Source organism: Clinocottus analis, unplaced genomic scaffold, assembly GCF_023055335.1.
Source record: "Clinocottus analis isolate CAN_PGR_092001 unplaced genomic scaffold, fCliAna1.0.p SCAF_18, whole genome shotgun sequence".
NCBI classification, from domain to species: Eukaryota; Metazoa; Chordata; class Actinopteri; order Perciformes; family Cottidae; genus Clinocottus; species Clinocottus analis.
Window position 1 is genome coordinate 2,218,970 of NW_027175909.1, and position 24,128 is coordinate 2,243,097.

Below are 24,128 nucleotides of genomic sequence, written 5' to 3' on the forward strand. Positions count from 1 at the left end.
AGTTTGCCCTGGCCCAGCCTCTAGCTATATGCTCTAGTCTAGACTGCTGGGGGACATCATACACTGAGCTCCTCGCTCTCCTTCTCTTCTTCTTCCTCTCCTCTCTATTCTTCTCTTCTTCTTTTATTTCTCTCCTTCTGGATAAATTATTGTCTCTTCAATGCACATTACTAACTCTCTACTTCTTTCCGGGAGACTCTGTGCTTTCTTGCCTCAAGTTTCCTTGTATCGTGGCTGTCTGGAACCAGTCCTGCCTGCTGCGATGGATCATGGTTGAGATAGGGTGGTCGGCCAGTGGCAGGTAACCACATAAAAGAAGGTAAGAGTGGCCTATAAAGAGGTGGACACATGGAGTCAACAGATAGGTGGTCAGCTATCTTCTTTACAAAGTAAGTTAGGTAGCAGAGTTGCTTGGTAGAAGCGAGATGGGGGAGTATCAAAGAGGGAAGATGTTTAGGTGGTCGGAGTAGGAAGAATACATGTTGGATTAAAAGAAATGGGCTTTTAGCTGGAAATAAGGGAGGTGGAGAAAGAGAATAGAACAGATTATGGGGCCGGGACTTCCCGTTTTCTTTCTGCGCCCGTCAAAGGGTTCGGTCAGCGTGCACTGAGTCAGAAAACCACGAGGTTGAACTCCCATCTGCTTTCCCTTCCATGCACAGTATCCCCTGCTTCAGAAGCAGGAGACACTGTACATGTCTTTATCTTCTACACGTTCAACTGGCTGAAAGTTGGCTTAATGTTTAAGCTTTTCAGCAGGGGTGAAAGGCTCTTCCAGTGCTGCTCTACGGGACCTTGGGAGGGATTTTGAAACTGATGAGACTCTCAAAGCGACACGGCATTATCACAGCGTTTACATGTGTTTGTAGCCAGTCTTCGAGGGATTAGAGCATCATTACTGCCCCTCATGCTTTCATTAAATATCTCCCACTGAGCACTGGATGAAGGGGAGATGCAGTGTGCAGCAATCAGGCAGTATAGCACTCGGTTTAAAGCAGTCAGCAAGTGAACCGTGTTAATTGCTCAACCAGCAGATGTTTCAAAGACATGACTCGCTCTATATAGTCCCCTTCCACAACCTCCTTGGGTTAAATTCCGTAGGTTAGCCCACATTTCTGTTGTTTTTCTAGTCATCTGTGTTCTCCTGAAGTGTGTGCAAATGTGAATCAGATACCAGCACTGGCTCTTGAATACTGTCCGCACGAGAAAAACAACAGCATTTCAATCTGAAGAGACCAGTCTGATAAAGAAAAGATAATAAAGATGTGTGGTAGTTTGCCATAATTGTAGCATCAGCAGCAAAACTCCAGTGAAACATAACTTACAAGGGATTTAAGAAACGCTAAAAGTATGGGCAGAGCCTAAAGAATCAATCTATATGCTTATGCATAGAGCAGGTCAAGAAGGAACTCTGTATGGAACCGACGTGCCCAGTAGAGGGCGAATCCTCCGGTTGCAAAAAGAAGTCAGATTGTGACTTAATAAATATCAACTCTATACAGACAGACTGGAGGTGTTATATATCTCCGTTGATGTATAAGTCATACTTGATCAGCATATTCATCTAGCAGTCGTTCCATTTTCTCTGATGGAGAGATCAGAAACTGAGAGGGCAGCATCAGGTCAGGCAACTGCTTTTTAGATGTTCTGTTTAATCTTAGACTGGATTACACCAACTCTGCTCACACTGTCATATTATCTATTTTTATAATAGAATAAAATCCAAGTGGGGGTTGCATTTCAAAATTGTCTAATCCCGGCAGACCAGCACACACCAACACCATCTGTCACCATTCACACTTGGAGTCAGCTGCAGCATGATACAGACTGGTGGTATGGGCCTGGCTAGTGGGCGGAGGGGGGGGGGGTAAAGCCTGAGAGAGAGAGAGAGGGAGAGAGAGAGAGAGAGAGAGAGAGAGAGAGAGAGAGAGAGAGAGAGAGAGACACACACACACACACACACACACACACACACACACACACACACACACACACACACACACACACGCGCACACACACACACAGAGACTTTTGATTTGCCCGAACAGCATCGGCAGCTCAGAGAGGAGCAAGCAGCAAGGGAAAGGATGCAGCAGAGCCCGAGAGAGAGAGACACAGGGATGCTGCGGCACATGATGGCAGCCTGTACCGCCCCGCGAGCTCTGACTGACTGCGGCGTCCACTTTCCTCCTCCCTCCCCATTCACCCGTGGAACAGGAGAGGCTGCCGGAACACTGGGATGCTGAGAGACGCTGCCGGGAGGCTGAAGGCTGCCGCAAACCCCGCGAACCTGGATTAACCCAAACAAGCTCACACAAACTGCTGATCGGGCAGCCTGCTTTGTCTTATTGCCGCTGGGTAAGCCCGGTTCTGGCTCCACCAGAGGTTTTATTTAGGAATTCGTAGCAGTGGCTGCTAATTAACTGATTCAGCAGCCACAGTGCAGCAACAATTGTTCTGTATGTCCAATGAGTCATGTCATTGTTCTCGTGGTATACTTACTCGTTTTTGGTAGGCAAAGCCACCAAAACAAAAGGAGGGCTGGAAAATTTAGCGTTCAAATCCGTTACGTGTATTTATTGTATTGTTTGTATTAACAATTAACGGGGCCTCTGTGGAACGCTTGGCCTACTCAAGGTGACATTTGTGTGCCAAAGTTGTTTTTATTTTGTACCCTCACATGTTTAATTGTATGCCTCAATAAAGGGTAATAGCTTCAGCTGAATTTACATTTGTTAGTAATTTATTTGAAAGTTTCAGCTGAACTTTTTCGTTTCGGATTTCCTTATGATTAATATGTGACCCAGAACAAAGATAATTTAGCCTATACTGATTAAATAACAGCAGAAACCTGGAATGTATAAGCAAAATAACTATCAATGATAGTTATTTTGGTTTTTATCCTGACAAAAACGTTCATATTATTAAAAAAAGAGCTTGAATTTTTATCATAACTTGTTTGTAATTCATTTACAAATACATATTTTTCCGTCTTTTTTTGTATAATAAGAAGATATAATTTCGTTTTAAACCCATTAAAACCAATGTTCATAACCACTTCCCAAACATTATATAATTAATACACGTCACTGTGTTGTTTAGTTTTATATTTTCTTAAACGTGTTTTCTTATTTCTCCTATTGGTCGAGGATTCTTATTTATATCCCTGCCGAGCCGCCGTAGCGATGGGAGATAACGTGTCCAAGCGACTAAAGCTGATCTCGGCTACAGAGGCGGAGATGGAGGAGCGCTCCTTTCCGAACCCGTACCCCGACTGGGACCACGGCTCCTCCGGCTCCGGAGCAGAGGAAGAATACAATGAGCTATTCGATGCGAGGGGAAATGTGAGAGCTTTTTCTTTTTTCTTTTTCAGCAACACACCTGCTAACGTGCTAATAGAAACTAGAGCTAGCTTAACTCAGACTTGCACTTCTGTGGGAAAGAGACCTGATCTACATTGGGGCAAAATAGAATAACGTGTTCAGAACTCTATGTGCGGGAGCTAACTCCTGCGTCGTAACACTGACGTAATGTAACGTAAAGCAAATGCCTGCGAGCTGCTGCATTTGGGTGAAGTTACTACCCGGTAACTTTACTTAAACGTCCACCAACTTCAACCAGCGACATGTATGACCCTTCATCGGTACTAATAGCCTATACCTGTTGAGTCTCAACACTTGTCCTCAATGTCTCCACGGAGCACACACGCTGGCTCTGTTCATGACAACCATTGCTGTTTTGGATGCATTGTAGTGTTAGTTAGATAGTGGTGCAATATGGCCTAGATGTGAAAAAAACATTGATCACTCAAACATTTATTTTCTTGTATTAAATACATGTTTCACAAACTGAAACTGATTTATAGAGTTGTTGGCTTTTCTGGGATAATGTATTGCATATTTGAATATGACTCGATTGAGTCTTGGCATAGTGTTTTTTTCTCTGGAGCCTGTAGAGAATAAATTAACTCCATATCCACGATCAAACCGTCCTTTGAAGCGTGGTCCTGCGTGACCTATCCGGTTAAATCTGTAAAGGGTAATTAGAGCCTTGAGCCTTGTGGAAAATAACCCAATTTACATAGTGTGTTTTCTGAGAGGAATCCTAATGATGGAGATTCTGGGTCATAACCTCCTGGGAGATATCTGACAAAAGATTAGGCTTTCCCCTACTGACAAACGTCGACCTGCCGTTCACTTAATTGAGATGAAAACAGTCATTGTTGCTCATCAGATCAAGCCATTAGTAACAGTGTGGTGCCAGCTGTGGAGGGCAGAGGTGTTATCTGGGCAGAGGACATCTGGCATCTTTGCTTGTGAATGTGTCTGGCTCCAGCTGCTCCATATAAGCCTATTTTACAGCACATGTGTGGGCATGTCACAGTAGGAAAAGCACATGCTATCCAATACATTAAATAAATTACATCGGAGTTCCATTTAGATGCATGCTGACGTACTTGGACATACTTGGTACCATTGCTGTAATTGGTAACTAGGGCTAACACTGATTCACAAGGTCCCAATTTGATTTGTTTGCTGATTCAATATTTATTGGATTAGGGATATTTCAGTTACAATGACAATATTGCTTTGATATAAAATAGATTATCTGAGATCTAATAGGGCAAATTGTTCAAGGAACCGCCTAACTTGGTACATTATTTCAAATATGACTGTTTACATTACGAGCTGACACACACGCCACGTTGCGCCATGTAGCACCATGTAGCACCAAAGCTTTGATGCCCGCGTTAGACTTGCTTCCTCGTGGGGAGAAAATGAAGTGGCTCCACAGCTAAACGGTGCCGTCCGTGAAACAGCTCCCGAAATGTTTTAAAAAACTAGCAAACTGTTCACTTGCATGTCTCACAGGTGGCTAGATGTCTACGGGAAAAGGCATCTGAAGATCAATCTTGGGGGTTTTATGAATCGATATTGCTGGACATATAGAGGTTATAAACCTGTCGGATAGAAATTGAAAATATATACTAATCAATTGACTAAGAAGACTAAGCCCTTTCTTCATGAACAAAACGTTCTTTGAAGACACAAAACAATGTATTTGTAAATTCATCCATCAATTTGTTCACTACATTCAAATGTGGAATGTGTCATGTAGTAATTAATTAGTGTGCAAACTTAGGGTTTAAAGTGATCAACTAATTTGTAAAAAAAAAAAAAGAAATGGGTTGCCATAGAGAATGAAGGGAAATCTATGAAAGGAATCAAATCTCCTCAGCATGCTCAATTAGGATACATCCCACATAGTAACAGCCAGCAAGCAAAAACTCATGTGAGGAGTGAGTGTAACACATGACCAAAAAGATCTGTTTCTGATTTTAATACGGGAAAAATATTTGGAATGGCAGAATAGGCTTAGCTGATCCACATGTACTACCACTATGCATCTATTAATATATACATCCTGAAACACACATTTTAAAGAACTGCTTTCCTATGTCTTCGACATAAGGAGGCAGTGACAGGAGGATTTGGGAATTTGATGTCTGTCATTCATCAGTATCTTTCAAGTACAGCTCATTGCAGTTCAAGGAGGCTTCATCTCTCCAGGAGCAGGTTGGTTAGACTCTAACAGGAGTCAGGCCCAAATTGCCCCAGATGCAACCAAAAGCCAAGAGAGATTAACTAACTTCTGTACAGACATATTCAGAATATTCACATATGTTCAACAAAGACATCGATCCTAACCCTCCTATCTTTGGTGTAGCTTCAAATGAGATGCAGTTATCTAAACATTAGACGCAGGCTCCAGCTTTTTCCACATTACTGACTCACCTCAAACTAGAGCATATAGTTCTAGCAACCGTTTCTATTTTAGAAACATTAATTGTTCTCTGGTAGTACAATCCAGTCATAAATTCTTGTTCAGATTCATTACATTTGGATTAATATTATGTGAGAGCACAAATATTGTGTATATGTGTGAAAGTATGTATGTTAGAGCTCCAGAGTTATAAATATTGTATACATTTTATATTGAAAATGGTGACATGGTCACAGTCAAAGGTTTTGACGAGTCATATTTAGTTTCTGTTGAGTTTGAATTAAGTGTTTTTCACAATTATTAGCAAGGTAAAATGACTGTTCCTGCCCACAGAGTCTGGTAGCTTTGAGCAGTGCATAGCACGGCTGTGGAAAGACTGTCCATGTCGGCGTGGATGAGTTGTATCTTGTTTCTGTTGCGGTGACTGCGGTTCATCATTGTGCTTTCTCTGTCCTCCTTAGGTGAGCGCGTCATTCCAGAAGAAGGTCCAGAATAAGATCAAAGATCTCCTCCAACAGATGGAGGAGGGCCTTAAGACCTCCGACCCCCATGACTTCTCCACCTACACCGGCTGGTCAGGTCTGTTGCCAGCACTATAAAACTGTCCCACTTCCATGCGTTGAGTTTTCTGATACCCGGCGTGCTATCTCCAACACAGGGATTGCCTTGCTGTACCTCCAGCTCCACCGGGTGTCCCAAGAGGCCACCGACCTGCAGAGAGCACTGGACTACGTAAAGCGGACCATGAGGATTCTGAACGGCCGCAAAGTAACATTCCTGTGCGGCGACGCGGGGCCGCTGGCAGTGGGCGCGGTGGTTCATCACAAACTGAACAACACCGCTGACAGCCAAGACTGCCTGTCCAGGTGAGTGGTTGTTCAACGCGGTGCATCCAACGTGGGCCACGTTCCTCTTAAATGAGGAGCACACAGGCGGCCGACTGTCTTAAAACCTGCATTCTCTCTAATGAGCAGCAGGGGACGACTCCTCCAGTTGCAAAAAGAAGTCAGATTGTATAAAAGCCTATAAGGAAATGACCCTACCTTTCTTTAGGTTTTATTACAACTTAATAATATATTTAATAACAGCTTATTTATAGACAACTAAAATCTGCAAAAACAATAAATGAAAGTGAGCCAATCATCCTCACCGCAGGATTCACAGCGACATCCTAAGCTGCAGGGATTTGTTATTTGTTGTTGAGTAGAAAAGTGAATAATGCCAAACTTATTTTATATAATATTTTTGTGGCCAACTCCAGTCTGTGTATGAAATACTGTGTTTTGATCTTTGTGCGTGTGTGACTGTCAGGCTCCTCCAGCTGCAGCGGTCCGTGCTCAGTCCAGACTCTGAGATGCCTGATGAGCTGCTGTACGGCCGCGCCGGCTACCTTTATGCTCTGCTCTACGTCAACAAAGAGATGGGAGCTGACACGGTGGATGAGACCACCATCGCCAAGGTAAGACCCGTAGTGAGTTTTTTTTTACAGTTTAACTTGTAAAACTTAGTTCTGTTACAGTTTCAATCTTTCATCAAGAACTTTCCAGCATTTTGAAACACAAGCTTATGCGTATCTGGCCTTGGCCTGCCACGGATCTCGATCATGGTGCATTTTGTCAAGCAATTCAGCACTAAGGGTTCTCTCATATCGTCGCTTGGGGCTATATCGGTCAAACGCAGGTTCTGCTTGAAGACTTGTGTTTATCATTATTTATTTAACTAATCTTAACAGTAGCGGACCCCGAATAATCGACTATTCAACGATTCAGCCTAATTTGACTGCCAATCTCACTGTGGAATTGTTACAGTAGCAGTAAGATGCGGTTATGAAACAAAGGATCCATTCTGGTTGTATGGGGCGGTGCTGAACGTCTGATTTGACTTGCTAGAATTGCTTCGTTTCTCCCAATTGGTCATGATATTTCAGCCATTTTATTAAACAAAGATCAATCACTCTCCCTAGTGTTTGTGAATAAATCATAACGTCGACTAAACAACAACTACATAAGGCTACTGTTTGTTAATCAGAGCACTCACTTAGAAAGTCTCTAAGTCTGCAGATGGAGGCTCATTGTTTGCAGCTCGCTTCTGTCTGGTTTAATGTACTCTGGACAGCACTGCCTCTAACAAAAATACAAACAATCGATGTTGTCCATTATTCTGACACAACAGCCAAGCTATAGTGTTACGTATATTTTGTCCAGTAGTTCTGTTCTTTCGACTGTTTTTTTTTTTAGATGAATAAAGCTTGACCAGAGAAGGGTCAATAAGCAGAAAAAATTGGACGATAGTCAAGACTTGACCAATCAGATTAGACGATGTCGGAGACGCCCTAATTACCAACATTGCGTATTAAATAGTGAAATTAAGAGATTTATTATTTGCCAGGCAACCTCTCTCTCTCTGTCTCTGTCTCTGTCTCTGTCTCTGTCTCTCTCGCTCTCTCTCTCTCGCTCTCTCTCTCTCTCTCTCTCTCTCTCTCTCTCTCTCTCTCTCTCTCCTATCGACTCTGTTGTTATCCTGCAACGGTCACATCTCTGACTACAGCTGATATATTTATAGCTGTCACTAACCCTTCCTTTGGCGGCGGACCATTACAGTACATTACATTACATGTCATTTAGCTGACGCTTTTATCCAAAGCGACTTACAATAAGTGCATTCAACCGTGAGTACAAACTCAGAACAACAAGAATCAAGAGAGTACAATTTCTTCAATAAAGTCAAACTACAAAGTGGTATCAGTAAGAACCAACTGCTGCCAAAGTGATACTGCTACTGTCTTTATTCAAGGTGTAGTCAAAAAAGATGAGTTTTTAGTTTGCGATGGAAGATGCAGACACTTTCTGCTATCCTGATGTCAATGGGGAGCTCATTCCACCATTGAAGAGCCAGGACAGCAATCAGTCGTGACTTTCTTGAGTGTTTCGTTCGCAGTGATGGAGCTACAAGCTGATTGGCTAAAGCTGAGCGGAGTGAACGAGCTGGGGTGTACGGTTTTACCATATCCTGGATGTAGATTGGACCCGATCTGTTCGTAGCACGGTACGCAAGTACCAATGTTTTGACCATAGTGACATCAGCCACCATAGGGTTTATTTTGTTGACAATGTTTGTTTGTTTTTGTCACATGTGAGTTCTTTCATCGTTGAAACTTTTGCTCTTGTTTTAGTCAATAAAAACCCGAGACATTTCATTTAATTCAATACTTCAGTTGGTACCTTCTTTTAATGGAGACACAGCCCCAAAATGTCACGTCTTTGATCTTTCGGTCCTGGAATATCTTGTCACTAAATAAACACAGATTTTTGTAGCTGCTTACTTCCACTTCAGTGACTTCGCAAGCACATGTGTCTAATTTGATACTTGTTTCATATACAAATTCCTTTTTTGTTGATAAATAACATGGTGAAGTATACGCTTCATATATCAAGTGTTCATATATGCTTTGTTTTCTCTTCCCTGTATAGAAGAGCAGGGGAAACTGTGCTTGGAAAGCATCTTTAGATGGTAAAGAGTTTTGTCTGTGAGCGCTGCTCTAATAACCATCTGTTAGACATCGAGTTGTGACAAAAGTGGATAAGGACCAGGGCACAGAGGACGACTCACATACATGCACATACAGTGTGCTTAAATAAATAATTAAAATAGAGATTATTATCCACACACACACACACACACTTGCTGCAGAAAACTGCAGGGCCAGCTGTCCCCTTTAGTAAAGTGCCAGGCCAAAACACATATACTATGTGTACACACTCACACACACACACACACACACACACACACACACACACACACACACACACACACACACACGCCGTGGCAGAAGGGCTGATAGAATAAGCAGTAGCAGCACTGGGCTCACACAAGTCACCAATAGAGGCGTCATTGTTAATAATGAAGGAATACGAATGTGAAGCTTTTAAGCTCCAGTTTCCCTGCAGTACCGTCCTGCTGTTCAGCTCATCGGCACTTGTGCTTATATACCTGTCACCTCACACAGTACTCTGCATGCTTTACCAAACAGGGTGGTGTGTGTGTGTGTGTGTGTGTGTGTGTGTGTGTGTGTGTGTGTGTGTGTGTGTGTGTGTGTGTGTGTGTGTGTGTGTGTGTGTGTGTGTGTGTGTGTGTGTGTGTGTGTGTGTGTGTGTGTGTGTGTGCACGCGCGTGTGCACGTATGTCGACGACGATGACAACGACAAATTCACGCGGCCGGACAGTGAATCAATTGTTGATCTTTAACATCTTTAATATACATACATATATAGTTTATATATATATATATCCATATATATATATATGTATATATATTTTAACAGGTACTGTTCAGTAGTAAGGAACAAACCATTCCTTCTTTTGTTCATGTTCAGGCTGTTGCTTACCTTTTAACTTGCTGTTGCTCCAGAGTGTTATTGTATAACACTTTGTATATTGTTCTGATAACATTACTTTAAAATAAAAGCTGCAATACACTAGTTTTTTACTTCATTATTGAATTTGGCGCATATTGCGATTAATCGCAGAAAAAATCATGAGATTAAGCAGTTAATTAGAGAGAGAGGGAGAGAGAGAGAGAGAGAGAGGGAGAGGGAGAGAGATAGAGATGATAATGTTACCTTCAATATTTTCCAATTATGTTTCTAATGTTAACCACTTATTTACTTACTCCTCTCCCGACCCCTCCCCATGGGTAATAGGCCTGCTATGAGATCTCTCCTATCGCATTTTATCCTTGGCAACAATGCAGCGCCTCTCTTCCAGGACCAGCACATCTTGCCCAACAACAAGCACCAGCTGGCGGGGCGGTTCTATCTTTTCTGGGGGGCCCATGCACAATTTTTTCTATATATATTTCATTTAAACGTGACTCGCATCTAAAATCAAAACAAAAAATGAAAATATTTTAAGTGTGTGATGTTCCATACTTCTCTTTATACGGCTAAAATCACAATCCTGAATTTGAATGTTAGTGTGTAAATAAGTGGGCTGCACTTAATTCACTTAATTCAGCTTTAACAGTGAAACCTAATTAGATTTGCTGACGGTTTTGAAAGGATTTTTGATCCAGTAAGCACGTCTGATTGTGAACCAAATTATCTTTGGATGGTCTTACATGAAACACCCGAGGACACCAATATTAACGCTCACAATCCGTAGAAATTTGGTTCCCAGAAACAGAACAAACATTCTGCCAGAATGCTATCACACCAGTCTTATACACTGAAATTTTTCCCTCCCCCACTGGTTTTCAGGTAGTGATGGCCATCGTGGAATCGGGTAAGAACATGTCGGCAGAGCAGAACAAGGCGGACCGCTGCCCCCTGCTCTATGAGTGGCACAATAAGCAGTACATCGGCGCTGCCCACGGCATGGCTGGCATCTTCTACATGCTCATGCAGGTAAGACAGGTCCAGTGGCTGGTCGTTGGTCAAATTTGAACTGTTTGGTCTGAGCAAAAATACTTAAATACTTTATACACGCCTTAATTTTTAAAGACAAATAGGCAAATATTCATATGGTTAGGATCTATACTTACAATGGGGCCCAGATTTAGATTTATTTTTCCTCTATATGTATTTGTTGGTCTGAGAGGCTCCTACCTGCCGGGGGACTGCTAAGAGTAGTAAGTGAGGAGTTGACAGGCGGTTTGATTGCATTATCAAACGGGCAATAAATTGTGTTTTGAGAAAGTATGAGTCACCCCAACGGCTGCAGCAGTAACCAGCCACCCAAAATATTATTCAGTTTGCTGCATCAGAATACGAGATTAGTCGTGGACAGGCACAGAGATGAATACTCACTCACAATTGCACACAGATGATTGCATGATCATCTGTGACATGAAATGTGCTGAAGACGTCTTACATGTAAACTGCAATGGAGAGAAATGCACGCAGCAACCGGAACACAAAGCGCCACATTTACAGTGGACACGAGGTTCATATGACGTGTTGTCAAATGCTTCTGGACAATAAACAGCAGCCTGCTTTGAATCCTTGCCGGTTCAATTCGAGTGTGGGTGTCTTTTATGCCTTTTGTTGTGTTTCGGAGCAGAGTAGTATTAACTCAGAAGAAGACAACCAGCGATATTCACGACTTTCTCTCTTTCCAGCCTGGAGCGAAGGTCCACCCAGACGTTCTGTCGGATCTGATCCGTCCCAGTATTGACTACATTCGCCACAAGAAGTTTCGCTCGGGGAACTTCCCATCGTCGCTGAGCAACGAGAGTGACCGGCTCGTTCACTGGTGCCACGGAGCGCCCGGCGTTGTCCACATACTCATCATGGCCTACAAGGTGAGACATGCTTGGTCAAAGCTCTTGCTGAAAACCACCCTCATCCGACACTGACACCTTGTGGCCAAGCTGTGCAAGGACGGTATCCTCAGAAATGGGGTGCCATTTTCCATTTTGCCATTTGACCGCTTGTAAAAGTGTTTAATTCTCCCTCCTGACTACACACTCTGGCTATCTTTGATTGCATAGCATGGCCACACACACACAAACACAAACACACACAAACACACACACAGAAACAAACAAACAAACAAACAAACAAACACGCTGCAGTAATGCATTGTAGGCTAATCTTTTCTTTCCTCAGCCCATTAGTGAGCCGCTTGACAGCTAACAGGGCTGCTATTCTGGCGTCCTCAGTTTTCTCACTTACACAGACACCGCACAGGGAACAAAGATGGGAGACACAATCTCTTTATCACTGCCTCAGTATCGAGAGAACACTCAAACTGTGATTTACAGTAGACTGAAGGTTGCACAGTGGGTTTGGTTTCGGGAAAAGAAAACATAAGCATGTTCATGATACCATTTTAAATGTGTGACTACAGAGAGACGTTCCAAACTGTTAAAGCCTGTGATTATCTCAGACTGGAGTAAAGCGGCAGCATCACCAGTAACTCATGAAGACATCAAAAAGGCTGCAGGGAGTCGGTCTTGTTGCTATGCAACACAGAGCGTGTCGCTATACCGGCTGTGTGGCTCATTTGCTGACCTTAAAGTTCACATGTTTAATGCATTTCCCTTATGAAACAGGTTTCATCTTTTCACAATACAAGAATCAGTCTGTTTCTGGATTGTTGGTTATGATGAAGTCCAGTCCAGAGGGGTACGGCCATGACTGGTTGCCATATCTTGAAGAACCAAAATGATTGTGTCGGGGGTGGATTTTATTTTCTTTCTTCTCAAGCCGTATATTATTATACCAACGGTCTTCCTCTGACGGTGCATCTGTATATAATATTTCTTAGTTCATAAATCCAATCTGGCGCTCCACACTGAAATAAGAGTGCAGTTGGTTTCTACATAAACAAATCAGAGGGTAAAATTTAATTCAATGACAGAAAAACGTTTTTATTGATATGAATAATGCAACAATAAAAGATGAGTTATGAATTAGCTGATTATTTGGGGGGTTTAGTTTAGCCTTTAATCGACAGTGCAGTGGAACAATGTAATGGGGGGTAGCGTTCAACAAAGGGCGGTGGGCAGCTGCTTTCAAGTCTCAGCTTTGTGTGCTCTGCATTAGGGCTGCAACAACGAATCGATAAAAATCGATTATTAAAAAAAGTTGGCAACGAATTTCATTATCGATTCGTTGTGTCGCGCGATTATTACGCCGCTCAATAAGTCGCGGCGATGTTTGAGTATTGAACAAAACAGTTGAGCGCAGCGCCGCAAACAGGAAGTCCAGGAGCTTCCGATGTACCTTCTCGTATGTCACTGTATAGTCGCGTTGCGTGTACAATAACTTAACAGCGAGGCTAACTGTTGTCGTTAGCTCGCTAGCTAGTCGTTCATTCTCCGTGTTTGAGCTATTGGGTTAGATAACGTCTTCATTTTAAAATACAGCGGAGGCTTCAAGAGAAGCAACGCGTAAATATCTTCTCTGTGGTGCAGAACACAGACCTGCGTTCAACAGTCAGATATAATGTGGCTTCATGCAGACGAAGTGTTGCTGGGATTTGTAGTTCCATATCTAATGAACAACCTTTGTGTAGATAAAGTGCAGTTCGTAAGTTATCCGTTGATACATTGAGTGGTTACTTCTGAAATATCATCTCTTGTTCTCTGAGTTCTGAGTGTGTGTCTGTGAGTGTGCATGTTTGTGAGTGTGCATGTCTGTGAGTGTGTGTGTCTGTGTATGTCTGTGAGTGTGTGACTGCATGTGTGTGATTGTGCATGTCTGTAAGTGTGTGTGTGTGTGTGTTTGTGCATGTGTGTTTGTGTGTGTGCATGTCTGTGAGTGTGTGTGTGCATGTCTGTGAGTGTGTGCGTCTGTGAGTGTGCATGTCTGTGAGTCTAGAGAACAAGTTCTGACAAATCCTGTTAAGTTTTCTGATTTGTATTTCTTTATTTTTTATAAATTCTTTACTAAAATTGTTGCACTGTGAATTTGCACTGTTGGTTCTGTTTTTGTAATAAAAGGTTGCAAATTAATGCTTTAAAATTATAATTTTTTATTCGATTAATCGAACAAATAATCGACCGATTAATCGATTAATAAAATAATCGATAGTTGCAGCCCTACTCTGCATGAACACACAGTATTTGAAATCACAGAGGGGATAATATTATCGAGTTGGTGATGATTCTACCAGGGGGAGACCTCTGAGGCAGATGATGAGGCGTTTCCTCACGTTGAGGCGTTCCCACATGTTTTAAAATTGCCTACTTCGGTTCGTTTAATTTATTTGAGGTGCTCTGACTCTGGGCTGATATTAAGAGTCGGGATCCATCCAGCCTTGTTTTGATGAATCGGTATCAGCTAAAATAAAGCAGATTATAATCAATTCTCTGTACTAACAGCCTATGCTGCAGCGTACAGAGACTGTGTGTTTCTGAGTGGTTCAAACTAATCCAACGGAGGGTTGCGTGTCATTTCTAACTGATATATTAATCATTTAAGTTCATCAGCTTTAAATCATAATCTTGTTCATGATGTTTTAAACAAGGAGCATGTGAAAATGAACTCTTATCTGTTCTCCAGGGAAGGATGCAACACACCGACCAGCTTGCCCGCAAGGTTTTTTTTGTGTGTCGTACGACCCTAATGATATGAGGACTCATTCTGCCAAGGTATCCAATTATTGTCGCCTGTGAATTGGCCCTTCACTGTAATGACTCAAAGAATAGTTTGCGGCCGCTGAACTGTCTTTAGGTCTGATAAACAAAAGCTATTGCACAAATGACAATACAGCGCAAACATGCCCATAAAGGTTTGCAGCCGAGTGCAGTTTGCCCTGTTTTTGCAGATGGAAAGGGAATAAAAATATTTATTTAATAACCTTTTTTTTTTAATGGCTCTGCAGCTGCTGTGGGAGGAGGGATTATGTTTTGGGCTTTGTCTGTCCGTCTCATGAACGCAATATCACAGGAGCTCTTTGAGGGAATTTCTTCCAAAATTGGCACACACACAGACTGAACGGTAAACTGATCACTGCGACTCCCCCAATTCACCTGCTAATTACGACATATTCACACAAATGTCTAATAGGATAAAAGGTCATTTTGTAAACCGCCACTTGACTGGTTGGTTGGAGGCGTACAAGCACAAGAGATACACCGTTTCTTTAATTCTTATTTGGGTAAGTGCTGCACAGTCTTTTTGTGGATTTCCAGCTGACTATAAGGAAACAAGCCAAGAGGAACGTTAACGAGTGCTGATGAATTTAAAGTGCGGTGCATTAAACGAGGGTTGTTGGTAGCTACTCCTTTTGTGCCAGGTCAGTCTCTCTTCGTTTGACTCACCTGTGTCTCTCCCCAGGTGTTCAAAGAGGAGAAGTACCTGAAGGAGGCTGCAGATTGCGCTGAGGTGATCTGGCAGCGGGGCCTGCTCAGAAAAGGCTATGGCATCTGCCACGGCACCGCCGGCAACGGCTACGCCTTCCTGTCACTGTACAAGCTCACCCAGGAGAAGAAGCACCTGTACCGCTTCTGCAAGGTAGGGACGAGCAAAAAGAAAACAGCAACTGTGCGAAGTCTGGTTCATGTCCTTATGTGATGTCACTTGAGTCTGAAGACTGAAGACTACGAGTTAAAAAAAAATGGCAACAAGTCTTGTTCCATTTGATGTTGATGTTGGATACGGTGCTGTGTCTTTCGTCGGCTCGAAGTTTTAGGTATCGGCGAAAGTAATGAGCTGTGTAGGTTGTCAAGGTAACGGCCCACCAGGCTGCTGATGCCGTGATTTGAAGTTGTTTTACAATGCAATGTAATATTTCACAGTTTTCTGTTGATACCCAACAGCCTTCACACAAATGGGAATTTACTATCTGTTGTGAAAGCAGCACTGTGTTACAGCTGCATTATGCTTTACAATGCGACTGCATGAGGACTCATTAGCAACCAGTAGGCTTAATGGTCCACTGTCTATTGATTGGGTTGCATCATATTACCAGCCTCCTTCCCAAAATCTCAGCAATAAAGCGTGTGAGTGTCAAATTGTCCACAACTTAAGAACACTGATGTTTTGTTGCTGAAATATCTATCTATCTTTATATCACTCACTCACTGAGTAATAACTTGATGTTATTTCTTCTCTTTTGCATTTTGTCAAACATCTCTGATTGACTGTTGCGTTAATTTCTATAAACTAGGGCTAGGCAAGTTAACGCGTTAATATCGCGTTAACGTTTCAATCCATTAATGGTGTTAATTATTTGATCATGCGTTAACTGCATTTTTTATTTCGTTTTTCTTTTTTTGGGCTTTTACTTTGAAGGTGATTAACTTAGGTGCGCCGAGCGCTTCCATAGTCTCACCGGCCGATTAGCCAACTAGAACCTGACGTGAAAGCACGTTTTGTTCTGTAGGTTCTGCTCTTACTGAGCAGCGTTGCTTCAGAGAGTCGCCTCACAAAGCTTCTCAGGCGGTCAGTCTACCGGCAGCCTCGCGCTGCAGGCTCAGCGTCTCCGAATTGAACATTAATCGCGCAAAACCGCCGCTGATACCTGTCAGCTGTCCTTCACATCTCCACTTTTTCAACTTTGCCCACCCCTACTATAAAGACATTGATCTTACTTACTTTCCTTCTAGTTCGCTGAGTGGTGTTTGGCCTACGGGACCCATGGCTGTCGCATCCCAGACCGTCCCTACTCTCTTTTTGAAGGTACCAACTATTCAGCTTTTGACATTTTACTTCCCTTGCAAGAACCGCCGTCTTTTGAATCGATGTTGCAGCAGGCCCTGTAATTTTTGCTGTGAAACACAAAGTCTGCTGCTACCTCTTTACACAGAACCCTGTGAAACTCTGCCAGTGTGTAGTTAGAGTGACCCGCCTGGCAGCATAACTCAGCAGAAACTGCACAGAAGCGGCAGGTCTAATCCAACCTCTTGACATTGTTATTAAACAGCATTTCAGTTAAGTGAAGGGTCTGAGGTGACGACCATATTTCATATCCCCTCTTACGTTCTTCACTCCAAACGTCTCATATGCTAGTGAGTTTTGTACGCTGGTTCAGTCCGCTACACAACAATCACGTTAACTTCAGAAGGAGTAAATACTTGGTAACTAATCTCTAATTATAGTAATTTTTAACTGGTGAACCTCCAATACAGTGTTTGGTGATTGCCCTGACCAGTTATTATGATGTAGTGGCATAAAACTTTGTAACATAAAAAAACATGAACCTTTTATTTAGTGCAACAAATTGTATCACAAATCAGATCAGCAAAAGAAAAAAGGGATCAAATATGACTTTTACAGTCGATACTAATTGCTTATTATTGATTGTTCATATTTGCAGATACTCTTTGTTGTTTGATTATAGCAGCCAGTCTGCAAGGCTCCAGAATCAAATTGCTTTCAACCACTGTGAAATCAGTAAAACATAAAACATTCTAATGGTTAACATTTCTAAAATAAAATATTTTATTTGTATTGATTTAAAACAACCTTGTCATCGATAGTTATATTTATGTATAATGAGCTGTCTATAGGTATTGTTAACGGGTCATAATTAATCTTTAATATGTACGAATATATTTATATTACATCTATTTTAAAAGATATCCTTAAACTGGATTTATTCAAATTTATCATTAAAACTACATTTTAAAGGATTATATTTGAACACATTGATCATGATAACGTTAGAATGTACCTTTGCCCAGCTGGTAGTAATGGCCGTGTTTCTCCTCTCAGGTATGGCAGGGGCCATCTACTACCTATCAGAGGTGGCAAACCCCAACGCCTCCTGCTTCCCTGCCTTTGAACTTTGACCCACCAGCTGATGAAGCCGAGGGTGAGGAAAAGGTACGGGGACAAGCGGTTTTGGACACAACTCAAGTCTTTGCTGGAAAGCTAGACAAGGATGTATTTGTGATGCGGCCTTTTAGCCTTGGTCGAGAGTAATTAGTGACCAAACACTATACTGAAAACTCAAAACTGAAAGGACTGAATGCATTTGTTTGGTGGAGTTAACCTATGGTTTGTTTTGTAAAATAAAACCCCAAACGATATATGGGAGATTCATTTTGAACATAACTATAGGTTGAAAATAAAAGCAGCTGCTGGACTAAAGAGGACAATGTTCTGGACACTTGCATCCTATGGGGCCGATCATAGGACAGCAGGTCTCTTCCTTACCCTGTACAAGTTGTTGCCAGCTGGCATGGACACAGAAGAACACACTAACCCTCAGCCTTTAATATCATCGCACCAAGGCCCAGGTGTTGGACGTGTGTGTGTGTGTGTGTGTGTGTGTGTGTGTGTGTGTGTGTGTGTGTGTGTGTGTGTGTGTGTGTGTGTGTGTGTGTGTGTGTGTGTGTGTGTGTGTGTGTGTGTGTGTGTGTGTGTGTGTGTGTGTGTGTGTGTGTGTGTGTGTCTAAAGCGGTTGTGGTATTTCTATGCCTCTGCATGCTCACTGTAATTGGCTCGTGATGCCTCATATCCTGTCAATGTAGTGACTTCCTGTATTTGTTCATGTCTGTGTGCTGTGTCTCTTCTCCAGGTATTTGTCACATAGTAGAAGGAGGGGGATTTCTCTGTGTTTCATTTCATGAAGAAGTCAACAAGCTTAGTGCTAGGTCTAAGTGAAGCAAACCAATATATCAGCTGTTAAGTCGAACTTAAGGAGTAACTAAACCAGGCGCATACGACAAGTGGCTTTAAGGTTGAGGCATTGAAGCAAATTGTACATACTAGCCAAAAGGTGGAATTGTAATTTCAGTGGCCAAAAAATGACTTTCTTTTGGAAAAAGACGTCGCTAACTCAACAACATTTTTCAAACGTATTTAGGTCAGTCAAGATTCAAGGTTATCATTTTGCCATTTGTGTCTAGACCAACAGTCCAGGCTACTCTTCACTTGGTTTTATAAAGGGATGAAAGCCGGCCCTCTATTGGTTTCAACCAGTAGAGGGCATCATGTGCATATTTCACACAATATGTATAATTCAAATACTTTGCATAAAAATGATAAAATTAGAACCTGAATCCATAATCAACCCTACTAAATATCATATGCATTGTTTTTTAGCTGAACACATGTTTGGTTACTCATTAAGTGACCCTTCACATCCCACCCCTTGAATGCAGACTGGCCATAACACTTTTCCGAGCATGGCCAGACAATATTTGGCTCTGCTCTATAGACTCTCATGCAATAGTTTCAAATGTTCTTCATTTTCACGCTGTTAAACGTTGTGTAACAGTGATACTTGTTACCCGGAGAGGTTGGAGGGAGATATGTGTTTCTACAACGTTACGTTTCTATGTCAAAACCTGTGGAGCTAACATTAGCGGAGTGTATTAGCATAGCGTTTGCATTCCTATGCTACCCTAGCTACTGGAGGTATACTGAATGTATACACATGCTGCTTTATCTTTTTGATGATTGTAACGGTGAATAAAGACCTACCCAGCAAAAGCAGACCAGTCCTTTTGTGAATTCAAGCCCTACAATATCCTCTTGTTTTGGGTCATTTCAATTTCAAAACAACACAACAGATAAAGAGATTTCAGTTTGACTTTGAACGTTAAGGCCAAGCCAAGTTTTTACCAAAATGTGACAAGTGTCTTCTGAGTTGAAAGAAAAGTGAGCGTTGTGCTGGAAGAAATAAGGCTTTCTTTTGCATTGACAGCTGAAACCAGTTCATGCTAGCTTGTTAGCTTTCATTTAGCAGGACACACATTGGCTTTCAAAACATTTGAAAATATATCATTCAGTGGTAGGTGTTGCCGCATGTGGATTTGGCTCCAGTATAGTATGTGGCACATGATACTTTGAATTATTAAGGAATTATCTTAATCATTTTAGCTAAAGTACACAGGTGGTGGTACTGGCCTTAAGCTCCTCCCTCCCACAAGTGCTACTTCTGTTTTTATTAACTACTATGACTCACTTTGGTTCCTCTCTTCACTTAACGTCAACATATACAAGAAAACAATAACACAAACACAGTATGTACATAACTTGGAGAAGTCAGATAAGGTGAAAATGTTCTCTTTAAGCAAACTGTTTTCCCAAAATCAAACCAACTTAACCAACAAACATTTTCAGGAGCTTTAACCTGTATGTCTTGGCCTTGAATCAAATGAGTTTTCTTACCTGTTTGTAAACACCAGACAACCAGAGAAGGAAGGACATTCCCGTCTGACAGGAGTCACCATCTCCACCCATCTGGTGATAAGGGGGCGATTAGGGGATTATTTGTGAACGTATGTGAATCCATCAACAAGTTCAACAATGGACCTACAAGCCTCCTCCTGTAGCCATGTAAGAAGCCTGACTGTCAGCATGTCACTAAGCTGCAGCATTACCTCTAGGGACCACTAGATGGAAGCAACACTATTACATGCCAAGTTATTATGGCGTACTACACAGTGTTTGCACAGTGAGAAGAAAAAAAACTAAACATTTCAATTTATTTGCGTCCACAAGATATAATTTGGTCCCTCAGTTCAACGAAAACAATCCCAAGCTTTTGAGAAGTGTCTAGTGCACCCGAGTGGAGAGACATTGATGTCTCACTGGTTGCTTGTTGGTTGTAAAGTGTAGCCTCAACATGTTTACAGCGTTTAGAGATAACTGTACAGTCATATTTGACTATAAAACACAGTCAAACTACAGATAAACCCGAAGGCCACAAACAATCCTGCAGTACATGAAGAATGGTAAGGGAGCGTGAGAGAGTAGAGAAGAACTCTGCGAAGGTGGAATCCAAGCAGGTCACACTTTCCCCTGCTCTTATTGCATTTGATGTTTCTGGTGTGTTGATGTCCATGGTCTGACTTCTACTGGTTTCCCCTGAGAAGCCTGATGTTTTCATGTGATATTTCATGACAATTATAAGCCTGAATGTATTCATGTTTCTTCAAATGCAACTCAACGTGTGGTCCGTCTTGTGTGATTAACATCCTGAGGATATTACATAAACATGAGCCTGTCATGTCTTCTGCTTTTGATCAAACTCAGATATGAAACCTATCTCAGTGTGATGCTCACATAGTCCAGCTACTGATCATCTCTACATGAGTGGCATTTACTCCTCCAGCACAATCAATCTGAGGTGCAGTTACCAACTGTATCGAATCGCTTATGATCCAATTTTCCTTCATAAAAGTGAAGTATGAAATATGTTTTAAGCTCCGCTTCAAGAAAATATAACATATACATACATATACATACAAATACAGAATATAATATCTTTATATGTTATTGTACAGAGAACCCTTTCGTATACAAAGGGGTTTCATCTAGAACCCTCTGACGGGTTCTACTGAGCTCCTTTTATCTCAGGGTTTTATCTAAAACCCCACTATTGTGTTTTACCGGGAACTCTCTTATATGTATCTAATCCTAAAGAGCTGATTCGGTGCATTGTAACCCTCAACAATTATGGTTCACAGTCACAATTTTGGGGGAGAGGGGCTGGACTATAGGTAAAAAAAACCTCCGCCTTTCAGGGAGACCCGTTTGGAACTCTTATTCTATCACAAACAAAATATTGAAGCTTTTAAGCAACAGGAGCATTTCACATGTGTTCTTCACCTTCACGATGTCTGTAAATAGACACAATTTATTTATTTTTCTGCCAATTGATGGAAGAAGTCTTTAGATCTTTTACTTCAGTAAGATCATCAATCAGAAAGTATAAAAGTGATTTCAGAAAGTACATTTATAATCCTATCTGAATAAAAGTACAAATGTTTTATCAGCTAAATGTAGTTTAAGTATCAAAAGCTTTACTGATTAGCAGCATATACTGTTAAAGTTGAATTACTTTGTCTTCAATCTTATCATTTAATTCCGTGGTTCCCAACCTAGGGTCCTTCCAAAAGGTCACAAGATAAATCTGAGGAGTCGTGACATGAAATATACGGAGAGGAGAGAAGAAAAACCAAGTTCTACGGGCACATCTCTATTCATCTTCTCTCATCTAAGAAATTGATCCTTTTACATCTGTTGGGCCTCAAACAGATATTTTAATATCTAGTCCGAAATGTGGCAAGGGACCCTACTGTTTTTTGTTAGGTGTTGCCAGCCCAACAGGATGGAACCATTGGTCTAATAAGTGTATTTTATCAGCCTATCATACCACCTCTTCTCGCTTGTCCTGACCGACCCAGAACAGCAGCAGCATCACCATCATTACTCTGTGTGTGATGCTTCATGACTGAGGAAGGACTGTCTCAAATAGGGAAAACGTATTTTCTTTTGAGTTATTTTTTATTACATTGTTTGAGCGTTGTTGTTTTCATCACTCTTCTTCTTCTTAGAATCAAACTCAAGTCGAACTTGCAAAACCTGTAATAACAAAAAATAAAAAACAAGTTAGCTGGTTTTATTTATGTTTCCTGTGCGTCATTCACACGGCAACAAATAACTGCATTCCCTGAGACCGAAAGACATTAATCAAACATTTCACGTGAAGGTTATGACGAAAAGCCCAAATCATCTCCAAGGTCACATTCATCCATCAGCCTGCTGCTGCTGCTGTCTCCTTCCATACCAGCGTCATAAATCACTTTCATACAGAAATGGAGTTTACAGAGATACCTGTTCAGTTTAATTCTGCATAAAGAGTATAATCTCTTTCAGCTACTGGTTTATTGCTGTAGTTCGTTTTATGTTTGATTGCTTTTTTTTCTCGTATTCCTTGTCCTCCATTTGGCTTCTCTTTAATGCATTTCACACTAAGTTCACCGATTAATGTTTCTGACTTGTGCTAAATCTGTGCTACAGGTACTAGAGTGTTTACATCCTCTGATACCCAGTAATTACTACATTACGGTTCATTTGTCTGGGGGTACGGCTGGAAATGGAGCAGATGAGACTGAAGTGCTGAGGAATCAGTGACTGTGTGTCTGTCTGCTCCCTAGAACATTTTTCCTATTAGCGCTACTGCTGATTCTAACCCAATACAATGTCTCTGCCAGATAATGAGTCGCTGCAGGAGAGTACGATAGCTGCATAGAATCAGCACAATTTTCCATCATAGCCTAAAGCTGTGTGCTGTGGCGCTCTAAGTTTTCCTCTCGTTACAGTTTTTGGACGTGGCACGTACGGTGAGGCAGTTTCCACACGTTTGTCTTCAAAGGGCGTTAGTTTTAGGCAACAAAACCATTTAGGTTAAGGAAAAGGGAGTGGTTGAGTCCCAACAAAAAAGCCAAAAGTTGTGACATAGCTTCTGTAGAGCCACTGACTATGCTCAGTGGCTCTACAGAAGCTACGTCACATGACTACCGAGTGACGTGACAAAGTTTTCCTGGGTGGACGTCCTGTGTCCTGCATCTCTACATCCAGGATTTGACACATCGGAAGTGTCAATGGAACAACAGGGTCCATTTGGATGGTGGACAGTTTTTGTGTTGTGGTTAAAAATAGTGTCTCTTGCAGGTAAAAATGTCCCGATGCTCAAACAGCAGAAGTCCTGTAGTTTGTACCTGACTTGAGATACCACCAAAAACCCTGGATCAGTTAGCACTTAGTAATTCCATGTTGCACAGACCACGGCAGAGATTGAATGAAGGTTTCTTACTCCACATCATCTTTATTCATGACACCAACAGGTTTACAAATAAACTTGGGTTGGTCCCGATCTATCAGACAACGAGCACCTCCTCTTATCTGTCTAAACCAACTAACTAGTAAACCCCAAAACATATGGTAATAAACATGATTTCATGAGCAATCAAAGGCCCCACCTTCCTCCTCATATTACATAGTTCTCGTCATTTGTTATTGACCAAGTCCACCAATCAGTTCCCAGATAATAGTGTCTGCGTATGATGTTATGCTGGCCTGTGGCCCATACGCTGGTTTCCCCCTCGAAGCCTCCCTTTGGACCAATACTTTCGAAACGCCTTTCCCTGATGAACTCTT

At 41.8% G+C, this 24,128-nt stretch overlaps 1 protein-coding gene across 2 annotated transcripts; it reads left to right on the forward strand.

Moving 5' to 3' along the window:
* The first annotated feature begins 1,933 nt into the window (after window positions 1-1,933).
* On the forward strand, window positions 1,934-19,670 carry lancl2 (LanC lantibiotic synthetase component C-like 2 (bacterial)). Of its 2 annotated transcripts, XM_068581870.1 has the most exons (10): window positions 1,934-2,358; window positions 3,150-3,344; window positions 6,246-6,363; window positions 6,443-6,650; window positions 7,096-7,243; window positions 11,040-11,186; window positions 11,900-12,082; window positions 15,567-15,743; window positions 16,838-16,910; window positions 17,946-19,670. In XM_068581870.1, exons 2-10 carry the CDS (start codon window positions 3,186-3,188, stop codon window positions 18,020-18,022), a joined length of 1,290 nt encoding a protein of 429 aa, XP_068437971.1. In that variant the 5' UTR covers window positions 1,934-2,358; window positions 3,150-3,185; the 3' UTR covers window positions 18,023-19,670. The 2 variants fall into 2 exon arrangements, with proteins under 2 accessions (XP_068437971.1, XP_068437970.1); XM_068581869.1 differs by having other exon boundaries at window positions 1,934-3,344.
* The last annotated feature ends 4,458 nt before the right edge of the window (window positions 19,671-24,128 follow it).

What these genes read in the sequence shown, in the direction of transcription:
- lancl2 (XM_068581869.1), top strand. Translation starts at nt 3,186, where the DNA reads ATGGGAGATAACGTGTCCAAGCGACTAAAGCTGATCTCGGCTACAGAG. An exon ending in TCTTCTACATGCTCATGCAG is followed by an intron (nt 11,187 to 11,899) that starts GTAAGACAGGTC and finishes CTCTCTTTCCAG; the next exon opens with CCTGGAGCGAAGGTCCACCC. An exon ending in ACCTGTACCGCTTCTGCAAG is followed by an intron (nt 15,744 to 16,837) that starts GTAGGGACGAGC and finishes CTTTCCTTCTAG; the next exon opens with TTCGCTGAGTGGTGTTTGGC.